The following is an 18,272-nucleotide window of genomic DNA, read 5'->3' as shown; positions in this document are numbered from 1 at the left end:
ATGACCCACTTTCTAAGAATCACAGGGGTTCAGTGAGTACGCCGCTGGCTTAACAACCAGGAAGTCCTGTTTTCAGTGGTTTTCTCATGTCATTGGTGCAGAATGAGGCAAGGGTTAGGGGAAGGTAAAAGTGTTCCTAGTTAGGATAAGGACAAAAACAAGGTCCACCAGTGTGCTCCTGACAGAATTTGACGAAGAGTAGGTGCAGCTGTCTGGTCAAATTTCTGCCCAGTACACTGAATGTGCCATATGTTCATCTTCATTTAGTAACGCATTGATGAGGGAGCCACGGTGGCTAAGTGAGTAAGAATCCAGCCCGTTAGTCTGGAGGTTGCGGGTTGGGCCATCGGAATTGCCTGAGAAAGTTCATTGGGATTTGCCGTCCTGATTTCCTCCTGTCTAGTCGTTCAGATGGGACAAACACAGGTCCCACATACACATTGGTGTGCAAGTAAAAGATCCCTTGGCAGTTGTAATTCAATATAAGTGTAGACCATAGTGACACTGTCCAGGAAAAATTTTCCTCATAGCACACTGTATGGTGCATGCCCATCTTGATTGACCTAGTCTTCATTAGCCTAGTCAGAGCAGAACAGTCGGACCTCAAACCCCATTTAATTTCATTTTAATCTGCAGAACTTTCCAATCAGAAAATCTAGGTCAAGGTTATTTTAATTCCGGTATACATTTAAGTTTTGCTTCATACGAACGATAAAACTGTACAGTACCGTTTTAATTTTGAATTATTTATAGGGACAATTTAATAATCTTGTCAGTGCTTACGGCAACGAAAGCACACTGATCAGAAGTGAAGTTTCGCTAGGCCTCTACAGTCACTGATAAGGATGACATCGATGCGACTTAATGAGTCCCCAATATTAACTTTTTTCCTCCGACAAATTAAATTCTAAAACATTTTTTTTTTATGTATTAGAAAAATGAATAAAGACGTTTGAAGTATTTGTAGGTAAAATATATTTCCTATTTAGTGTAAATGGGTATTAAAATGAGTAAAAGGCACCATTCTGCCCCAACCAGTTACGTCTTATTTAAATAATGCACGTGCGTTGAGCCAATGATACAGACTTTCATACAATACACAAGAGAAAACTAAATAGTTTTATCAAAGAGGATATTCGTCTAAAATTAGTTAAATCGATATATCAAAATGAGAGTTTTGACCATCTAAAGTTTTCATTATTTTCTATTGATTTCATGACGTCATCGATTTTGTCATTGAACGCCAGTGAATTAAAGAACAATTCGTGTCTATCCACGAACATCGAGGCCAAGATTAACATTATGTGTTATTTCAAAGTTTTTCCGATAGAAAAACCAAATAAATGCAAACAAATTGAACCTCACTATGAAAATAAATGAATGGAATAGGTTTGGATCATTTTACTTTAAGACACAACAATCCAGATCATTTACATATTTCAAAAAGAAAACAATGTTATTATTACATAATTAAGTACATTATTTGAATACAATACATTCATTTTCTTGAAAATAATTTATGGGAGATTAGATAAAGAGCTGACACTTCTCACTATAATAGTTAAAAACTAGATAATGTAAAGGCCATTTGCTGAAAGTTTCAGTCAAATTGATCCATTCTGAACCGAGAATTTAGCGACTTAAGTTTCGACCTAGCCTCGATCATCATTAATAAAGTCGGCACGATAAAAAAATATAGTCTCGATTATCCATTTCATGATTTAATCATGAATGAATGTTGAGCAACAAATCGGATCATAATCTAGTACAGAAAGACCTGCAATAAGCAGATTTTGTGCTTGCATAATGTATGTTTAATCGTTTCAATTCCCCTTTTATTAGTCGATATAAACAAAATACTCTAACGAAACTACTATTGTGACAGAATATTCTCTAATGTGCGTTAAATAAATGAAATTGTTTGGATTAAAAGTGGTATTAAAATTAAAAAAAAAATGACATACGTACAGAGTAGCTCGACCAAACTGTTAGAATTTTTAAAATTAAATATATATATTTAACGGTTTGTATTATAAAAGGCTGTCGGGCTTGATAGCCTAATTATAATGACTCATTACGCACAGAGTAGCTCGACAAACATGCCGACACCTTAAACCAAACTGTTAGAATTTTAAAAATTAAATATGTATATTTAACGGTTTGTATTATAAAAGGCTGTCGGGCTTGATAACCTAGACTTACTTCCACTTTTAAAAATATAATTTAACGTCACACCAAACCAGACCGCCCCCCCCCCCCAAAAAAAAGTCCCAAAACAAAAAAAACCCACTATTTTAATGTCATTAAGTCATCCGAATTAAAAGCTTGTAATAAATATTATAATGACTCATTATTACTATATTGTCCATAAATTAAGTTTGAATGAACTGACCCTTTCGAATAATATTGTTTCAGAATTTTAAAAATAAAAGTTCTTAATGATTGCTCAAAGTATTACTTTTATTTTGACACTGGTGCTTTAAATTTGGAATAACCAGTTGCATATCCATACGCCCTGTATTTTTAAACCAAATCACAAAGAAATCAGTGAGGGATAAACTAAAAATAATCCTATTAAACTTATTGAAGTGTATGACTATATACGTCTAGGCCTATAGTGTTACTTAATAATTAATGAACAGTGTGTTATATATCACGTAACTCACCACTGTGGCTATAAACTCACTGTTCTAAATATAAACACAGCTATGTGGAAGTAACAGTATATAAAGAATTGCAAATTTAGGAACGACTGGCATCCTTTGTACACGATTTAAACAATTAAATTCAAACAATTATGGTCTGATTTCGATTCCCCGCGAATTATTGAAATAAAATTGAATATGTTTGGTCCCGAAATGGGCTAGTTTGTGTCTGTCGAGTGGACGTTACCTCTCTCTCTCTCTCTCACTCTCTCTCTCTCTCTCTCATTGCTTTATTCTTTGTGATTGACATTATGAAACACGCTACGAGGAACTTTTAGCACCGAATTGTTTATTATTATATCTAACATATCTGCTGTTGTGTATCTTATTTATTTATATATTTATGTATTATTATAAGCTCTGCTCAGATATGTTGAATAATTATAATGTCCAGTGCCGGATTTTCCTGTTATATGCTTGGCAGACTGACGTCGGGGGCCTCAAAGTGGAGAGGGTAAGCTTATAATAGTTTTGGTACTGTCACAAACCTTTCTCACACGCCACGCAGTCTTAACCATCTTTCATCATTCTCGGATTTGTTCAACTATGTTTAAAACACACTTTGATTTTGAGGGTAGAGGATTAGAAGGGGCCTCATAAGAAGAATAATGATTGTGACCTACTACAATGGTGGGTCCGGAGTGGCGAGAAATTTAATAATAAGGCAATTGTCGCGGGAAATATGTTTTTTGAAGCTGTCGCACGGTATCGCAGGTTAAAATTCACATGCCTCATGCCGAATTTGGACGAAATAGGGATGTCGATTAACCAGGGCAGTGGCGGTTTAATTCCTACCCCCCCCCTCCTCCAATCTGCTTTTAGTTTCTTTTAATGTTTGGATGATTTACGGGAATGTCCTTTTTTTTTTGGAACATTTACAACTTATAATATTGGCGTTTCCCCCGGTTTATTTTATTCGTCCTTGCGAAATGAACCGATTTTTTTTATAAAAAGGTAATCAAATTTATTAAAGTTGTATTACTGGTGAGAGACGGTGTAGTTGGAAAACGATCTGTTGTGGCCCCGCTCATCTTTAATGAAAATATAGGTTGTAAGGCTCCAAATGGGCAAAACTCATGTGTTGACGAGACACTATGAAACATCCAGTTAATTTCAGTCATCTAGACACAATTCTACTGCCCTGGCGAACATTTTCAATAGGCCTACGCTATTATATATAACAACTTTCACTTTCAATCTGATCTCTTGTTTTGTTAATCCATGAAATCACTGCAAGTAATAGGAACTGGTTTAACGTCATGTCCTAACTACGGGTTTGTACCTATATTCCACCTACCAATGGTTCGTTTATGAGCACGTAAAAGATCCCTTGACAGTTGGAATTTGACGTAAGATTTGGCCGTAGCATCGCTGTCTGGGCACCCCCACCCCCACACAATACTTCGTACGTATCCTTCTCCATTAGCCCGTTGGTACAGAAAAGCACGATGACATTTCATTTCATTTTTATGGATAGGCAGATTTCTCTCAAAACCATCTGATTTGTACACGCCGAGTTTAACAACATAGTAAAATCGAAAATTATTATTACATCACCGAAAATCAACGAAAGGCTATATAGTGTCTTTAATATCTTTTTGATTGAACAGAAATCCAAATCCATTCCATTTAAAGTTAATTAGATAAATTTAAAATACCAACTTATATACCTACTACGCACAAGACAACGAGAACGGTTAATTTAATATCCATACTGGTTGATGGCGGAACTTGTATTTCCTTCTAAGAAACAGATATTACGAAGCTTTGATAGCAAAAACATGTTCTTGGAAAATACAATATAATTTATTATAGAAACGTAAATGACCACGAAGAACAATCTAGACTACTAAATCTGTTCTGGATATTAACTCAGTTTTACTGTATCTAATATAATATTTTGATTAGGATATTAACTCAGTTTTACTCTATCTAATATAATATTTTGATTAATTAATTGTGAGTAATTTTATACCAGTATATAAGATTATAATTTTAAACAATGTATTTATATTTTCTGTAAATAATTTCTAACAGGAGATGAATTGATAGTAACTCCGGCTTGTTGTCAAATCCCGTAATTATATATTGTACTTTATAAATATTTATAGAATAGATCGTGTTTAAAAAAGAAATAGCACACTAATTATATTGTTCTTATCTGTCTTAATACAATAAATATCAATTAAAGTCCAATCATGCCATTATAAAAGTGAATATAGAATTAAAGGGACAACCCCATATAGTCCAGGAGCTAATGACAAAATAATATGGTCATCAGTTACAAAAGGTTTGATCCCCCAAATTTGTAGCAGGTGTCGGTAGGAGTAAAAATCAGTTGGTCAGATCGGGCACTGCTGGGGCGTATAGCCGCAGCAGCACCTTAAAGTAGCCCCCAGGGGGCCTAAAATTAGGTCATAAGTTACATGGCTGAAACTTTGTAGGGACAATGGTATCCATAGTCGGAGTAAATATTTCACAAATCTAACCAAAATTTCCGGGGCTTTCCCCAAGTCAGACCACGCCCAATATCGCCTCACGGGGCTAATAATATGGTCATCAGTTACATGGCTGAAACTTACCAGAAATGAAGATCCACGCTTGGTAAATACAATTTTCAAAAATCTAACCAAAAATTTGGGGGCTTTCCCCAAGTCAGATCGCTCTAAAGTATGGCGGACCACACCCTAAAAATGGGGCTTTTTATATGGTCATAAGTTACATGTCTGAAACTTACCAGAAACAAAGATCCATACTTGGTAAATACAATTTTCAAAAATCACCCTAAAAATGGGGCTTTTTATATGGTCATAAGTTACATGGCTGAAACTTACTGGAAACAAAGATCCATACTTGGAAAACATATTTTTCAAAAATCTAACCAAAAATGTTGGGGCTTTCCTCAAGTCAGATCGTCCTAAAGCCAACCTGGCCACTGCCAAAAAGTGGGACTTTTTATATGATCATCAGTTACATGGCTGCAAGTTACCAGAAATATTGTTCCATGCATGAAAAATGTATTTTTCGAAAATCTAACCATAAATGTGGGGGCTTTCCCCAAGTCAGACAGGTCTTAAAATTGCAGCCCCACCCACCCTCTCTATATAAAGCTTATAATAATGTAATAATAATAATACATTGTTGAACCGCATCAAGATTCAAAATTATAGTACAAAAATAAAACAAATATTTATTAGCTATGTGAAATCCTAAAATGAGCAATGGTATCAAGTGTTGTAGGAAGAGTAAGCATGTCATACCCCATTCACGACACCTGTTATGAATAGATAGTTAGGACGGATGTTAAATTTATGTCTTCAAACGTTCTGTATTCCATCACAACAACCCAGTCAACAATGATCGGGCACTGCTGGGGCGTATAGCCGCAGCAGCACCTTAAAGTAGCCTCCAGGGGGCCTAAAATTAGGTCATAAGTTACATGGCTGAAACTTTGTAGGGACAATGGTATCCATAGTCGGAGTAAATATTTCACAAATCTAACCAAAATTTCCGGGGCTTTCCCCAAGTCAGACCACGCCCAATATCGCCTCACGGGGCTAATAATATGGTCATCAGTTACATGGCTGAAACTTACCAGAAATGAAGATCCACGCTTGGTAAATACAATTTTCAAAAATCTAACCAAAAATTTGGGGGCTTTCCCCAAGTCAGATCGCTCTAAAGTATGGCGGACCACACCCTAAAAATGGGGCTTTTTATATGGTCATAAGTTACATGTCTGAAACTTACCAGAAACAAAGATCCATACTTGGTAAATACAATTTTCAAAAATCACCCTAAAAATGGGGCTTTTTATATGGTCATAAGTTACATGGCTGAAACTTACTGGAAACAAAGATCCATACTTGGAAAACATATTTTTCAAAAATCTAACCAAAAATGTTGGGGCTTTCCTCAAGTCAGATCGTCCTAAAGCCAACCTGGCCACTGCCAAAAAGTGGGACTTTTTATATGATCATCAGTTACATGGCTGCAAGTTACCAGAAATATTGTTCCATGCATGAAAAATGTATTTTTCGAAAATCTAACCATAAATGTGGGGGCTTTCCCCAAGTCAGACAGGTCTTAAAATTGCAGCCCCACCCACCCTCTCTATATAAAGCTTATAATAATGTAATAATAATAATACATTGTTGAACCGCATCAAGATTCAAAATTATAGTACAAAAATAAAACAAATATTTATTAGCTATGTGAAATCCTAAAATGAGCAATGGTATCAAGTGTTGTAGGAAGAGTAAGCATGTCATACCCCATTCACGACACCTGTTATGAATAGATAGTTAGGACGGATGTTAAATTTATGTCTTCAAACGTTCTGTATTCCATCACAACAACCCAGTCAACAATGATTCAGAATGTTATTCAATATCTTATAACAAAGTGGAAAATTTAAACAAATATTTCGAAAGTATTTATTGGATTAATAAGTTGCTTTGGCTTGAATTCGATAGTTTTTGCTTTTCCCTATCTTCGATGATGAATAACAACCTAATGGATTTTAAAAAAACTTTAGTCAGTGATGAATTATGAAATCTATTTATATACTATTCAAAAAAAGTAGGGGATATTTGATTTTGGGGGCATAATACTTAAATATGCAAATGACTACGAAAAAAGTCACTATAGAACCTAACAGAAGAAACATTTCCAGTTACATGTGACGCCCAAACGCACCAATAGCTACCGCATGGAATGCAGGTGATGCTTGGGATCATCATGGGGGTCCAACCCAAGATTTGCACGACTCTGACTTTGAATGTTACAATCATTGTGGCATTGAATTCCAGGGTGGAAACATCAGTTTAATTGTTTTAGTGACCAGAAAACAAATTTTGATATGCGTCGGCTTACCCAAAATGAAAGGTTACGTGCCCTTGGCATGCTACAGATCGGCACAACACAGGCGGTTGTGGCGCGGACGATGAATGTTTCTCAGTCTGTCATAAGCAGGCTATGGTCCAGATACCGTGATACACAATCTGTACAGGACAGACCACGCTCAGGTCGACCAAGGGCGACAACTCAAGCCCAGGATCGATTTATCCGTACCTTGGCCTTGAGAAATCGTGTCATCACAGCAAATCAGATCAGCGCTCGTCTTCAAACAGACACTGGTGTGAGAGTGAGTGACCAGACGATTCGGAATCGACTGCATAGGGGTCACCTTCGCGCCCGACGTCCTCGCGTGATCCCTTGTTTGAGAGATCATCACATTCAGGCAAGACGTCGTTGGTGTAGGGATCGTCAACACTGGGATAATCGACGCTGGAGCAATGTGATGTTTTCAGATGAGTCAAGGTTCACTGTTGATTTTTTGGACAGACGTAGGAGGGTGTGGCGTCGTCGAAACGAGCGCTTCCAAGACGTTAACGTCATCAGACATGATCGATTTGGGGGTGGTTCTGTTATGGTGTGGGGAGGCATCACTGTTGCTGGAAGAACGGCTTTACATGTTGTTGCAGGGCGTGTGACAGGCCAGTACTACCGGGACAACACCTTGGCAGTCCATGTTGTGCCGTTCGCACGACGTCATGGCCGCCGTTTCATCTTCCAGGATGACAACGCAAGATGTCACAGGGCCAGGATCGTTACAGGTTACCTCCAACAACAGAACATCACCACATTACCTTGGCCAGCACTGAGTCCCGACCTCTCCCCCATCGAGCATGTCTGGGACATGCTTGGACAGAGGTTACGTCAACGTCAACAACGTCCTGCCAATGTCCAATAACTTGCTGCTGCGTTGCAACAGGAATGGGACAATCTGGACCAAAATGACCTTAGACGTCTCATTAGGAGTATGCCACGTCGGATCAATGCTTGTTTGGCAAACAGAGGAGGATTTACCCGTTACTGACTTGGTTGTGATGCTGTGGTAACTTTGCTGTTTGACCCCGGGTATCATTTTACCCTTATAATGGTCAGTCTGTGCCTTACTTAGTCTAACGATCATTTGGAATAAATCGATGAATGTGAACTTCATTTCATTTTGTCATTTGTTTCTTCGTCAGTTTCATTAGGTGACTTTAATAACACTTAAAAATCAAATATCCCCTACTTTTGTTGAATAGTTATAGTTCTAATACATATAACTTTAGTTATCCTTCCTCCTCATTGGTAAATATTTGTTCCGCACAACATTTTAATGATTTAAAATAAGTGATTAAGTGTGGCTGGGTGATGCCAATAGTTAATCTGTCACACTTTCATCGTCACCACAAGAATTTTTTGATTCGTCATCGGAGTCCTTGCTTTCTTGGTCACTATCTTCATCTATGCAAATAATCTCAACTGACACGGGAGCAACATCACCATCAAACCACTTTAATTCATACACCCCATCATCATTTCAAACCCACCCTCTATTATTATAATTGGATGGAAATTGGGGAGATTATTCTTTGACGCATTTATCCAGACACTACAAATATAATTCGCTCTCTTGATTTTCAAAGTTAATACCTGTGAGCATGGCGGCAAAGGGCTTGCTTCTATGCCTTTAATACCAGAAAGCCATCCATTTTTAGGCATCCCATAGATACTACAAACAAATCCTTCATTAACTGTTTACTCCAGAAGGAATGGATTCACTTTTACCGAGAGAAAACAAGGCAATTATTGGTGATTGGTTGTCAGTCTCAACAAAATCCCGAATTCCTACTGTATCATGAAGAGTGTCTTTACCAGAAAGAATTTCAACAAATCTATCGTAGTTTTTAAAAGCAACCCCAGTTGATAGGTTTGGTGACAACATCATGCCAATGGGTGTTTCTTGGTTGCGCTTACTGGATGTAAATGCCAATTCTGTTTCGAGTTCCTCAATGCTATTGTAATTTAAAGTATGTCCCAAACGATTAAGAATCTTAATAACCTTTTTACTGCCTGTAAGGCTTTTCATTGCAAGACCCAGTTGTATGTGTTTTGATAGCTTCGTCTTACCCCTGGTTAAAGAATAAATGACATGCTGACTAATGGAATTAATTCTCTTGACTTTGTTTTATCCATAATTAGAGTATGGACCAACTAGTAGATATGTAAAGAAAGCGGAGACCATGTCTAGTACTGCTATTTCACCATTTATGATATGTTGTATGGTTAAATTTTCAGGCAGTTTCATTTTCTTCGTACTGAATATTTCTCATCGGAGTAAGAAAGTGACACCCTGAAGTTCTGAACTGTATGTTCAGTTTCTCTGGCGCTGTCAGATGCCTTGCGAACAGCGTCATCAACATTTAAACCTTCACTGAAGACAGTATTACCACATCTTTTATTCCCACTGTCAATTGAAATATTCTCACCAAAGAATTTAACCAGCTTGTTCTGCAAATCACTGGTGAAAATACCTAACTCTGTATAGTTTCCGCAACCAAATTCTAATAAACATGACTGATAGTATTGCAGTAAGTTATTTAAGAGGTAGACCTCTTGTTTTCCAAAATAATGTCAGTCACAATACTACATAAATCATCAAATGCTGTGGTATGTATATTCCTAGCATCATGTCATTCACTTTTATCATATGACCCGCTTACTTCTCGCATCTTTTCAGCATGATAGAATGTCTTTGCCAATGAAATCTATATATTGGATGTTCTTAAGTATATTTTCATCCTGAAGAATTGTTGCATATTTTTGAATATTTTTTTCGATTGTCTTTGTGACACAGGTTATTACTGTCTGTTTGTGACCTTGATGTTTTCTGTTTGATTTTCTGCAAAACCGGCAGACCTTCTCGAACGAATCGGAACTGGATGCAGAAGTCAATGTTAAACATGATCTCATCAATTTTGGATTGGAATTTGGATTGTCATTTTCTTGTACTTCATCATTCTGTTTCTTTTAAATTTTAGATACATGTAGCTCCGTAAATCTTCTACATCATTCCATATGAAATCCTGTTAACTCATATACAACTTTGGGGGGCATAATTTCAGCATACTTCAAACGTGACTTTTTACGGATTTCTAAAATTTGTTGACAGTTTTGTAGAGTACATTTCTTAAAAACAAGAATCGGCACCATTGCCAGAAGGAAGAGAGCACAAGCCTTCGTAGGATATGATGTATACCAGAATAAAGGCGTTCGGGTGGTTGATTTTTCCAACTTGACGTATTTTTATTTTTGTATGTATTTATCTACCGTAAACATGGACATATTTGTACTGGATCTATTCTATTTATATACATGCTTATATATATTACTGCTTGACTTTATGCCTTAATTCAGAATCTTTGGAAATTTCAATTATATTACCAATTGGATTGATTTTACCATCGTCTTTTTCAATTTCCATGTTGTATTAAGTTCTTAGACTTCAACTTGCAAAATGAATGAAATTTGTTTCGACTGTAAAAGTTACATACTTTTTGTGTGGAAGAAAACAAAATAATTGTACTCTATGAGACACTGCAACTGAAGACTAATATTTGATACATGTATACCTATAGAATATTATATTGCACAAACTATTTATATGAGATAAAAAAGGTTCATTTTTGGTGGCACAGAGATAACCTGTTCTAATGATCACCTTGGGAACTCCAAGACCCTAGTTATAAAACACATATTACAACACTGTTATTTATTTCATACTTTTTAAAATGTAAATATGTTTAGATGATTTATATAGAGGGGGTGGGTGGGGCTGCAATTTTAAGGCCCTTCTGACTTGGGGAAAGCCCCCATATTTATGGTTAGATTTTCGAAAATACATTTTTTATGCATGGAACAATATTTCTGGTAAGTTGCAGCCATGTAACTGATGTCCATATAAAAAGTCCCACTTTTAGGGCGTGGCCAGGTGGGCTTTAGGACGATCTGACTTGAGGAAAGCTCCAACATTTTTGGTTAGATATTTGAAAAATATGTTTTCCAAGTATGGATCTTTGTTTCTAGTAAGTTTCAGCCATGTAACTTATGACCATATAAAAAGCCCCATTTTTAGGGTGTGGTCGGACATACTTTAGAGCGATCTGACTTTGGGAAAGCCCCCAATATTTTGGTTAGATTTTTGAAAATTGTATTTACCAAGTATGGATCTTTGTTTCTGGTAAGTTTCAGTCATGTAACTTATGACCATATAAAAAGCCCCATTTTTAGGGTGTGGTCGGCCATACTTTAGAGCGATCTGACTTGGGGAAAGCCCCCAAATTTTTGGTTAGATTTTTGAAAATTGTATTTACCAAGTGTGGATCTTTGTTTCTGGTAAGTTTCAGCCATGTAATTGATGACCATATTATTAGCCCCGTGAGGCGATATTGGGCGTGGTCTGACTTGGGGAAAGCCCCGGAAATTTTGGTTAGATTTGTGAAATATTTACTCCGACTATGGATACCATTGTCTCTACAAAGTTTCAGCCATGTAACTTATGACCTAATTTTAGGCCCCCTGGAGGCTACTTTAAGGTGCTGCTGCGGCTATACGCCCCAGCAGTGCCCGATCTGACCAATTGATTTTTACTCCTACCGACACCTGCTACAAATTTGGGGGATCAAACCTTTTGTAACTGATGACCATATCATTTTGTCATCAGCTCCTGGACTAATACTGTAGTGAATAAAAAATCTTACAACTTTACATTTCAAGCTGTTATTTGTTCCTATACAATAAATGCATACAGTTGTGTATGGGTGTGTGTACCTTTACATTCCTCGAAGTGCGTTGTTTGATTGAACTGGAATAAGACAATGTAGGAATTGCAGGAATGAAGTGTTCCTTGTGAGGATCTGTAAATGCAAACTGACATTTCCGTATCCAGGTTGAAGGCGGAATTATAATATAAATATACCAAAAACTAGAATAATTTATGTATCATTCGTGGACTAACTCCAAATCAAAGTGGAGATAGTTCCATTTAAAGTTACTTTCCCGCGAACAAACCAGGTGATTTGATGATATATTTGGACTACAAACATATTCAAACTAATTAATCTATCCAAATTTTGCTTCAAATCATTTTTAAAACATTGAATTTGTGAAGGAAACCCTGCTATAAAAAATCGATTAAAAGGGGTCATGTTTGTGTCACGTGTCACAGTACCTAGCAACATGTACGTGAAGCCCGAGGAGAATTCATTTCATATACACGACGATGCTGTCTTTGGTCGCTGATTATTTATCACAAATATCGACGCCTAATTAAATTCACGGATTATCCACTGCCCACATCTTTTTCCGCGGTTTTTTATCTCAGATACTGTTGTACGCTTAATTTCGTCATCAATTTTATCAATACATACAACAAGCGCTCACTAACGCCGGGATCTTCTCGTGCAAGCTTTGACGTCACTCGAGCAGACATCCCTAATCGTCGGGTTGTCGATTAGGGGAACCCTTACATTTTTGTCCTGTATACGCTTCATGAGTGTTTTTCAGGGAATCCAGTATTTTTCTAGTAAGATTGGATATTTCTACTTTCGATTATACCAAAATTGCCACCCGATAAATACTTTTCTGGGAAAGTATCTTTAAATCATGAGAAGGTTCAAATTAGATGCCATTCAACATCAAAGTACCGATACTCCACGGCTGATATAGACATTGTATAGTAGACAGTGTCAGCTGTCAAAGAGATACCCGTTGATGAACTGAAATGCTCCGACCTGGGTTAATGAAGACGGGCATGCGCCATACAGGGTGCTATGAGGGAAATTTTGCCCGGACAGCGGCACTACTCTTATATCGAATTCCAACTGTCAAGGGATCTTTTACGTGCATGCCAATGTGTCACGGGAACTTGTTTTTTTTTGTGCCATCCGAACAACTAGACAACTGTCCTTGTCAGGCCCTCCGTCCTGCATCACTGACAAGTGGGAACCACGCCGGAAAATCTGGATGAAACTTTCTCGGCCAATACAGGGATCGAACACCCGCCCTGCAGGCTAGCGAGCCGGCTTCTTACCCACTTAGCCAGCTTGATCCTCCCGTTGATGAAAGCGAGTTCAGGTATACAAACTAAAATACATACCACTATACTACTGATAAGAATTAACATATGATGCATGTAATATACTATTCAAAAAAAGTAGGGGATATTTGATTTTTAAATGTTATTAAAGTCACCTAATGAAACTGACGAAGAAACAAATGACAAAATGAAATGAAGTTCACATTCATCGATTTATTCCAAATGATCGTTAGACTAAGTAAGGCACAGACTGACCATTATAAGGGTAAAATGATACCCGGGGTCAAACAGCAAAGTTACCACAGCATCACAACCAAGTCAGTAACGGGTAAATCCTCCTCTGTTTGCCAAACAAGCATTGATCCGACGTGGCATACTCCTAATGAGACGTCTAAGGTCATTTTGGTCCAGATTGTCCCATTCCTGTTGCAACGCAGCAGCAAGTTCTTGGACATTGGCAGGACGTTGTTGACGTTGACGTAACCTCTGTCCAAGCATGTCCCAGACATGCTCGATGGGGGAGAGGTCGGGACTCAGTGCTGGCCAAGGTAATGTGGTGATGTTCTGTTGTTGGAGGTAACCTGTAACGATCCTGGCCCTGTGACATCTTGCGTTATCATCCTGGAAGATGACGTTAACGTCTTGGAAGCGCTCGTTTCGACGACGCCACACCCTCCTACGTCTGTCCAAAAAATCAACAGTGAACCTTGACTCATCTGAAAACATCACATTGCTCCAGCGTCGATTATCCCAGTGTTGACGATCCCTACACCAACGACGTCTTGCCTGAATGTGATGATCTCTCAAACAAGGCATCACGCGAGGACGTCGGGCGCGAAGGTGACCCCTATGCAGTCGATTCCGAATCGTCTGGCCACTCACTCTCACACCAGTGTCTGTTTGAAGACGAGCGCTGATCTGATTTGCTGTGATGACACGATTTCTCAAGGCCAAGGTACGGATAAATCGATCCTGGGCTTGAGTTGTCGCCCTTGGTCGACCTGAGCGTGGTCTGTCCTGTACAGATTGTGTATCACGGTATCTGGACCATAGCCTGCTTATGACAGACTGAGAAACATTCATCGTCCGCGCCACAACCGCCTGTGTTGTGCCGATCTGTAGCATGCCAAGGGCACGTAACCTTTCATTTTGGGTAAGCCGACGCATATCAAAACTTGTTTTCTGGTCACTAAAACAATTAAACTGATGTTTCCACCCTGGAATTCAATGCCACAATGACTGTAACATTCAAAGTCAGAGTCGTGCAAATCTTGGGTTGGACCCCCATGATGATCCCACGCATCACCTGCATTCCATGCGGTAGCTATTGGTGCGTTTGGGCGTCACATGTAACTGGAAATGTTTCTTCTGTTAGGTTCTATAGTGACTTTTTTCGTAGTCATTTGCATATTTTAGTATTATGCCCCCAAAATCAAATATCCCCTACTTTTTTTGAATAGTATAGCTGCTATTGTAAATTGACCAGATAGACCCCCGTCTTCATTATACCCGTTGGTGCAGATAAGTAGGAAGTTAAACCCCATTTTATTTCATTTCATTTCCTACTGTTCTGCTCCGACTGGGCTAATGAAGACGGCCGTGCGCCACACAGTGTGCTATGAGAGAAATGTTGCCCGGACAGCGGCACTATGGTCTACTCTTACATCGAATTCAAACTGCCAAGGGATATTTTACGTGCATTCCAGTGTATATACGATACCTCGGGTTTTCGTCCCATCCGAACGACTAGACAGCTGTCCTTGTCAGGCCCTCCATCCGGCACTACACTCAAGGACTACCAATTCTCGGTGGCATGTCAATCCCGATTGCATTTTGTATATTTCTCCAAAAACCGGAACATTATGACTGTTACACAATTGAGAAAATATCATTTTACACCCTTCATTCATGCAATATATATATATTTCGAATATATATATATTGGTAAATCTGATCTAGGATTTAATAAAAAAAATTGAAAGTAGTCTGTTTTCAGAAATTAGGTTGTGTCGGATAGCGACATATTTCTTTGGACAAACGAAAGAGGGCTTGATTTCTTCTAAATCATGTAATCATAAATGTGCCAGTAATATAGCTAATACTCGTATATTCAAAGAGCGATAGACAAATACTTTCCGGTGAAGCATTATACGATAACTGGAATTTCGTATTAAGACGCGTATTTTGACTTTTAAATACCCCCTCCCCTCACTAAATAGAGTTCAGACGATCCAAATTATATCTGTTTTAATAAGGTATGTAAATATGAATATTTTACACAATATTTTACAATTTTGAAAAAATGTATTCAGACTTTTTTAATGGTATGCATCCCGATATCTTGTATTTTTGTGTTATGGCCCGTATTTTGACGTCAAATACCCCCTCCCCTCCTCATTTAATACATGTTAGTGCTATTTCAAATTTGTTATTTTTTCAAGGTATGTAAATACAAATGCGCAAGAAGAAATAATTTACATTTTGTAGCAAACAATGCCACAATGACTGTAACATTCAAAGTCAGAGTCGTGCAAATCTTGGGTTGGACCCCCATGATGATCCCAAGCATCACCTGCATTCCATGCGGTAGCTATTGGTGCGTTTGGGCGTCACATGTAACTGGAAATGTTTCTTCTGTTAGGTTCTATAGTGACTTTTTTCGTAGTCATTTGCATATTTTAGTATTATGCCCCCAAAATCAAATATCCCCTACTTTTTTTGAATAGTATAGCTGCTATTGTAAATTGACCAGATAGACCCCCGTCTTCATTATACCCGTTGGTGCAGATAAGTAGGAAGTTAAACCCCATTTTATTTCATTTCATTTCCTACTGTTCTGCTCCGACTGGGCTAATGAAGACGGCCGTGCGCCACACAGTGTGCTATGAGAGAAATGTTGCCCGGACAGCGGCACTATGGTCTACTCTTACATCGAATTCAAACTGCCAAGGGATATTTTACGTGCATTCCAGTGTATATACGATACCTCGGGTTTTCGTCCCATCCGAACGACTAGACAGCTGTCCTTGTCAGGCCCTCCATCCGGCACTACACTCAAGGACTACCAATTCTCGGTGGCATGTCAATCCCGATTGCATTTTGTATATTTCTCCAAAAACCGGAACATTATGACTGTTAGACAATTGAGAAAATATCATTTTACACCCTTCATTCATGCAATATATATATATTTCGAATATATATATATTGGTAAATCTGATCTAGGATTTAATAAAATAAATTGAAAGTAGTCTGTTTTCAGAAATTAGGTTGTGTCGGATAGCGACATATTTCTTTGGACAAACGAAAGAGGGCTTGATTTCTTCTAAATCATGTAATCATAAATGTGCCAGTAATATAGCTAATACTGGTATATTCAAAGAGCGATAGACAAATACTTTCCGGTGAAGCATTATACGATAACTGGAATTTCGTATTAAGACGCGTATTTTGACTTTAAAATACCCCCTCCCCTCACTAAATAGAGTTCAGACGATCCAAATTATATCTGTTTTAATAAGGTATGTAAATATGAATATTTTACACAATATTTTACAATTTTGAAAAAATGTATTCAGACTTTTTTAATGGTATGCATCCCGATATCTTGTATTTTTGTGTTATGGCCCGTATTTTGACGTCAAATACCCCCTCCCCTCCTCATTTAATACATGTTAGTGCTATTTCAAATTTGTTATTTTTTCAAGGTATGTAAATACAAATGCGCAAGAAGAAATAATTTACATTTTGTAGCAAACAATAAACATATTTTCCAGCTGCTTCTGAACATATAATCTGAAATTTCTTTATAAGATGTTTTTTTTTTAAATTTTACCCCCCCCCCCCCTAATAAAGTTTAGAACTTCAGGGTAAGTAAATATAGATGTGCCAGAAAATAACTTGAAAGGTTGTACGCTATTAAACTCTATTAATTGATTGCGAGGGAGGGTGGGGTCTTAAATGTCAAAATACAAGTCATACTACGACATTCCAGATATCACACAGAATACCACTGACAAGTAGTTTCATTTACCGTACATTTAAATTTACATACACTGTAACAAAAAGTACTACTATTGGGTAACGCTAAATACTATTAAGTTTGTGGGGGGGGGGGGGTAGTTGGGTGACACTAAATACTATTAAGTTAGTGGGGGGACAGTTGGGTGACACTTAATACTATTAAGTTAGTGGGGGGGGGGGGGGCAGTTTGGTGACACTGAATACTATTAAGTTAGTGGGGGGGGGGGCAGTTGGGTGACACTAAATACTATTAAGTTAGAGGGGGGGGGCAGTTGGGTGACACTAAATACTATTAAGTTAGTCGGGGAGGAGGATTTAAAAAATAAAATACGGGTTATCGTGTATTGCATGAGCGGTAAGTATTTATTTCTTTATCCCTCTTTCAATATATTACTTATTCCCTGGAACTTTCATGATTACCTAATAGATAATGATTTATTAAATATATAAAACTTACCCAATACAAAATAAACATGACTGGATATAAGCAGACAGATTAATACTCTATCTTTAGTCAACATTTTATCTATCAACATTGTACCAACTATAATAATGTTCTTCTTGTCGACCAATTATCATGTACTATGGCTGACACCTAATAGATAATGAGTTAT

The 18,272-nt window shown here is 37.6% G+C and overlaps 1 protein-coding gene across 7 annotated transcripts in view; it reads right to left on the bottom strand.

Moving 5' to 3' along the window:
* LOC126822673 (multiple epidermal growth factor-like domains protein 6) overlaps nucleotides 1–18,272 on the bottom strand; it is a 114,679-nt gene extending 96,407 nt beyond the window's left edge. For 3 of the 7 annotated variants that reach the window (XM_056101116.1, XM_056101117.1, XM_056101118.1), the window contains exon 1: nucleotides 18,116–18,269. In XM_056101116.1, the coding sequence (XP_055957091.1) occupies nucleotides 18,116–18,194 (79 nt within the window). In that variant the 5' untranslated portion in view covers nucleotides 18,195–18,269. Of the gene's footprint in view, nucleotides 1–18,115 lie in introns of all 7 variants that reach the window. The other 4 variants (XM_056101123.1, XM_056101122.1, XM_056101121.1 and 1 more) reach the window with 4 other exon arrangements.

The sequence above is a fragment of the Patella vulgata genome, chromosome 5 (assembly GCF_932274485.2).
Source record: "Patella vulgata chromosome 5, xgPatVulg1.2, whole genome shotgun sequence".
In the NCBI taxonomy this organism is placed as follows: domain Eukaryota; kingdom Metazoa; phylum Mollusca; class Gastropoda; family Patellidae; genus Patella; species Patella vulgata.
This window is presented reverse-complemented; position numbering and strand designations above follow the sequence as displayed.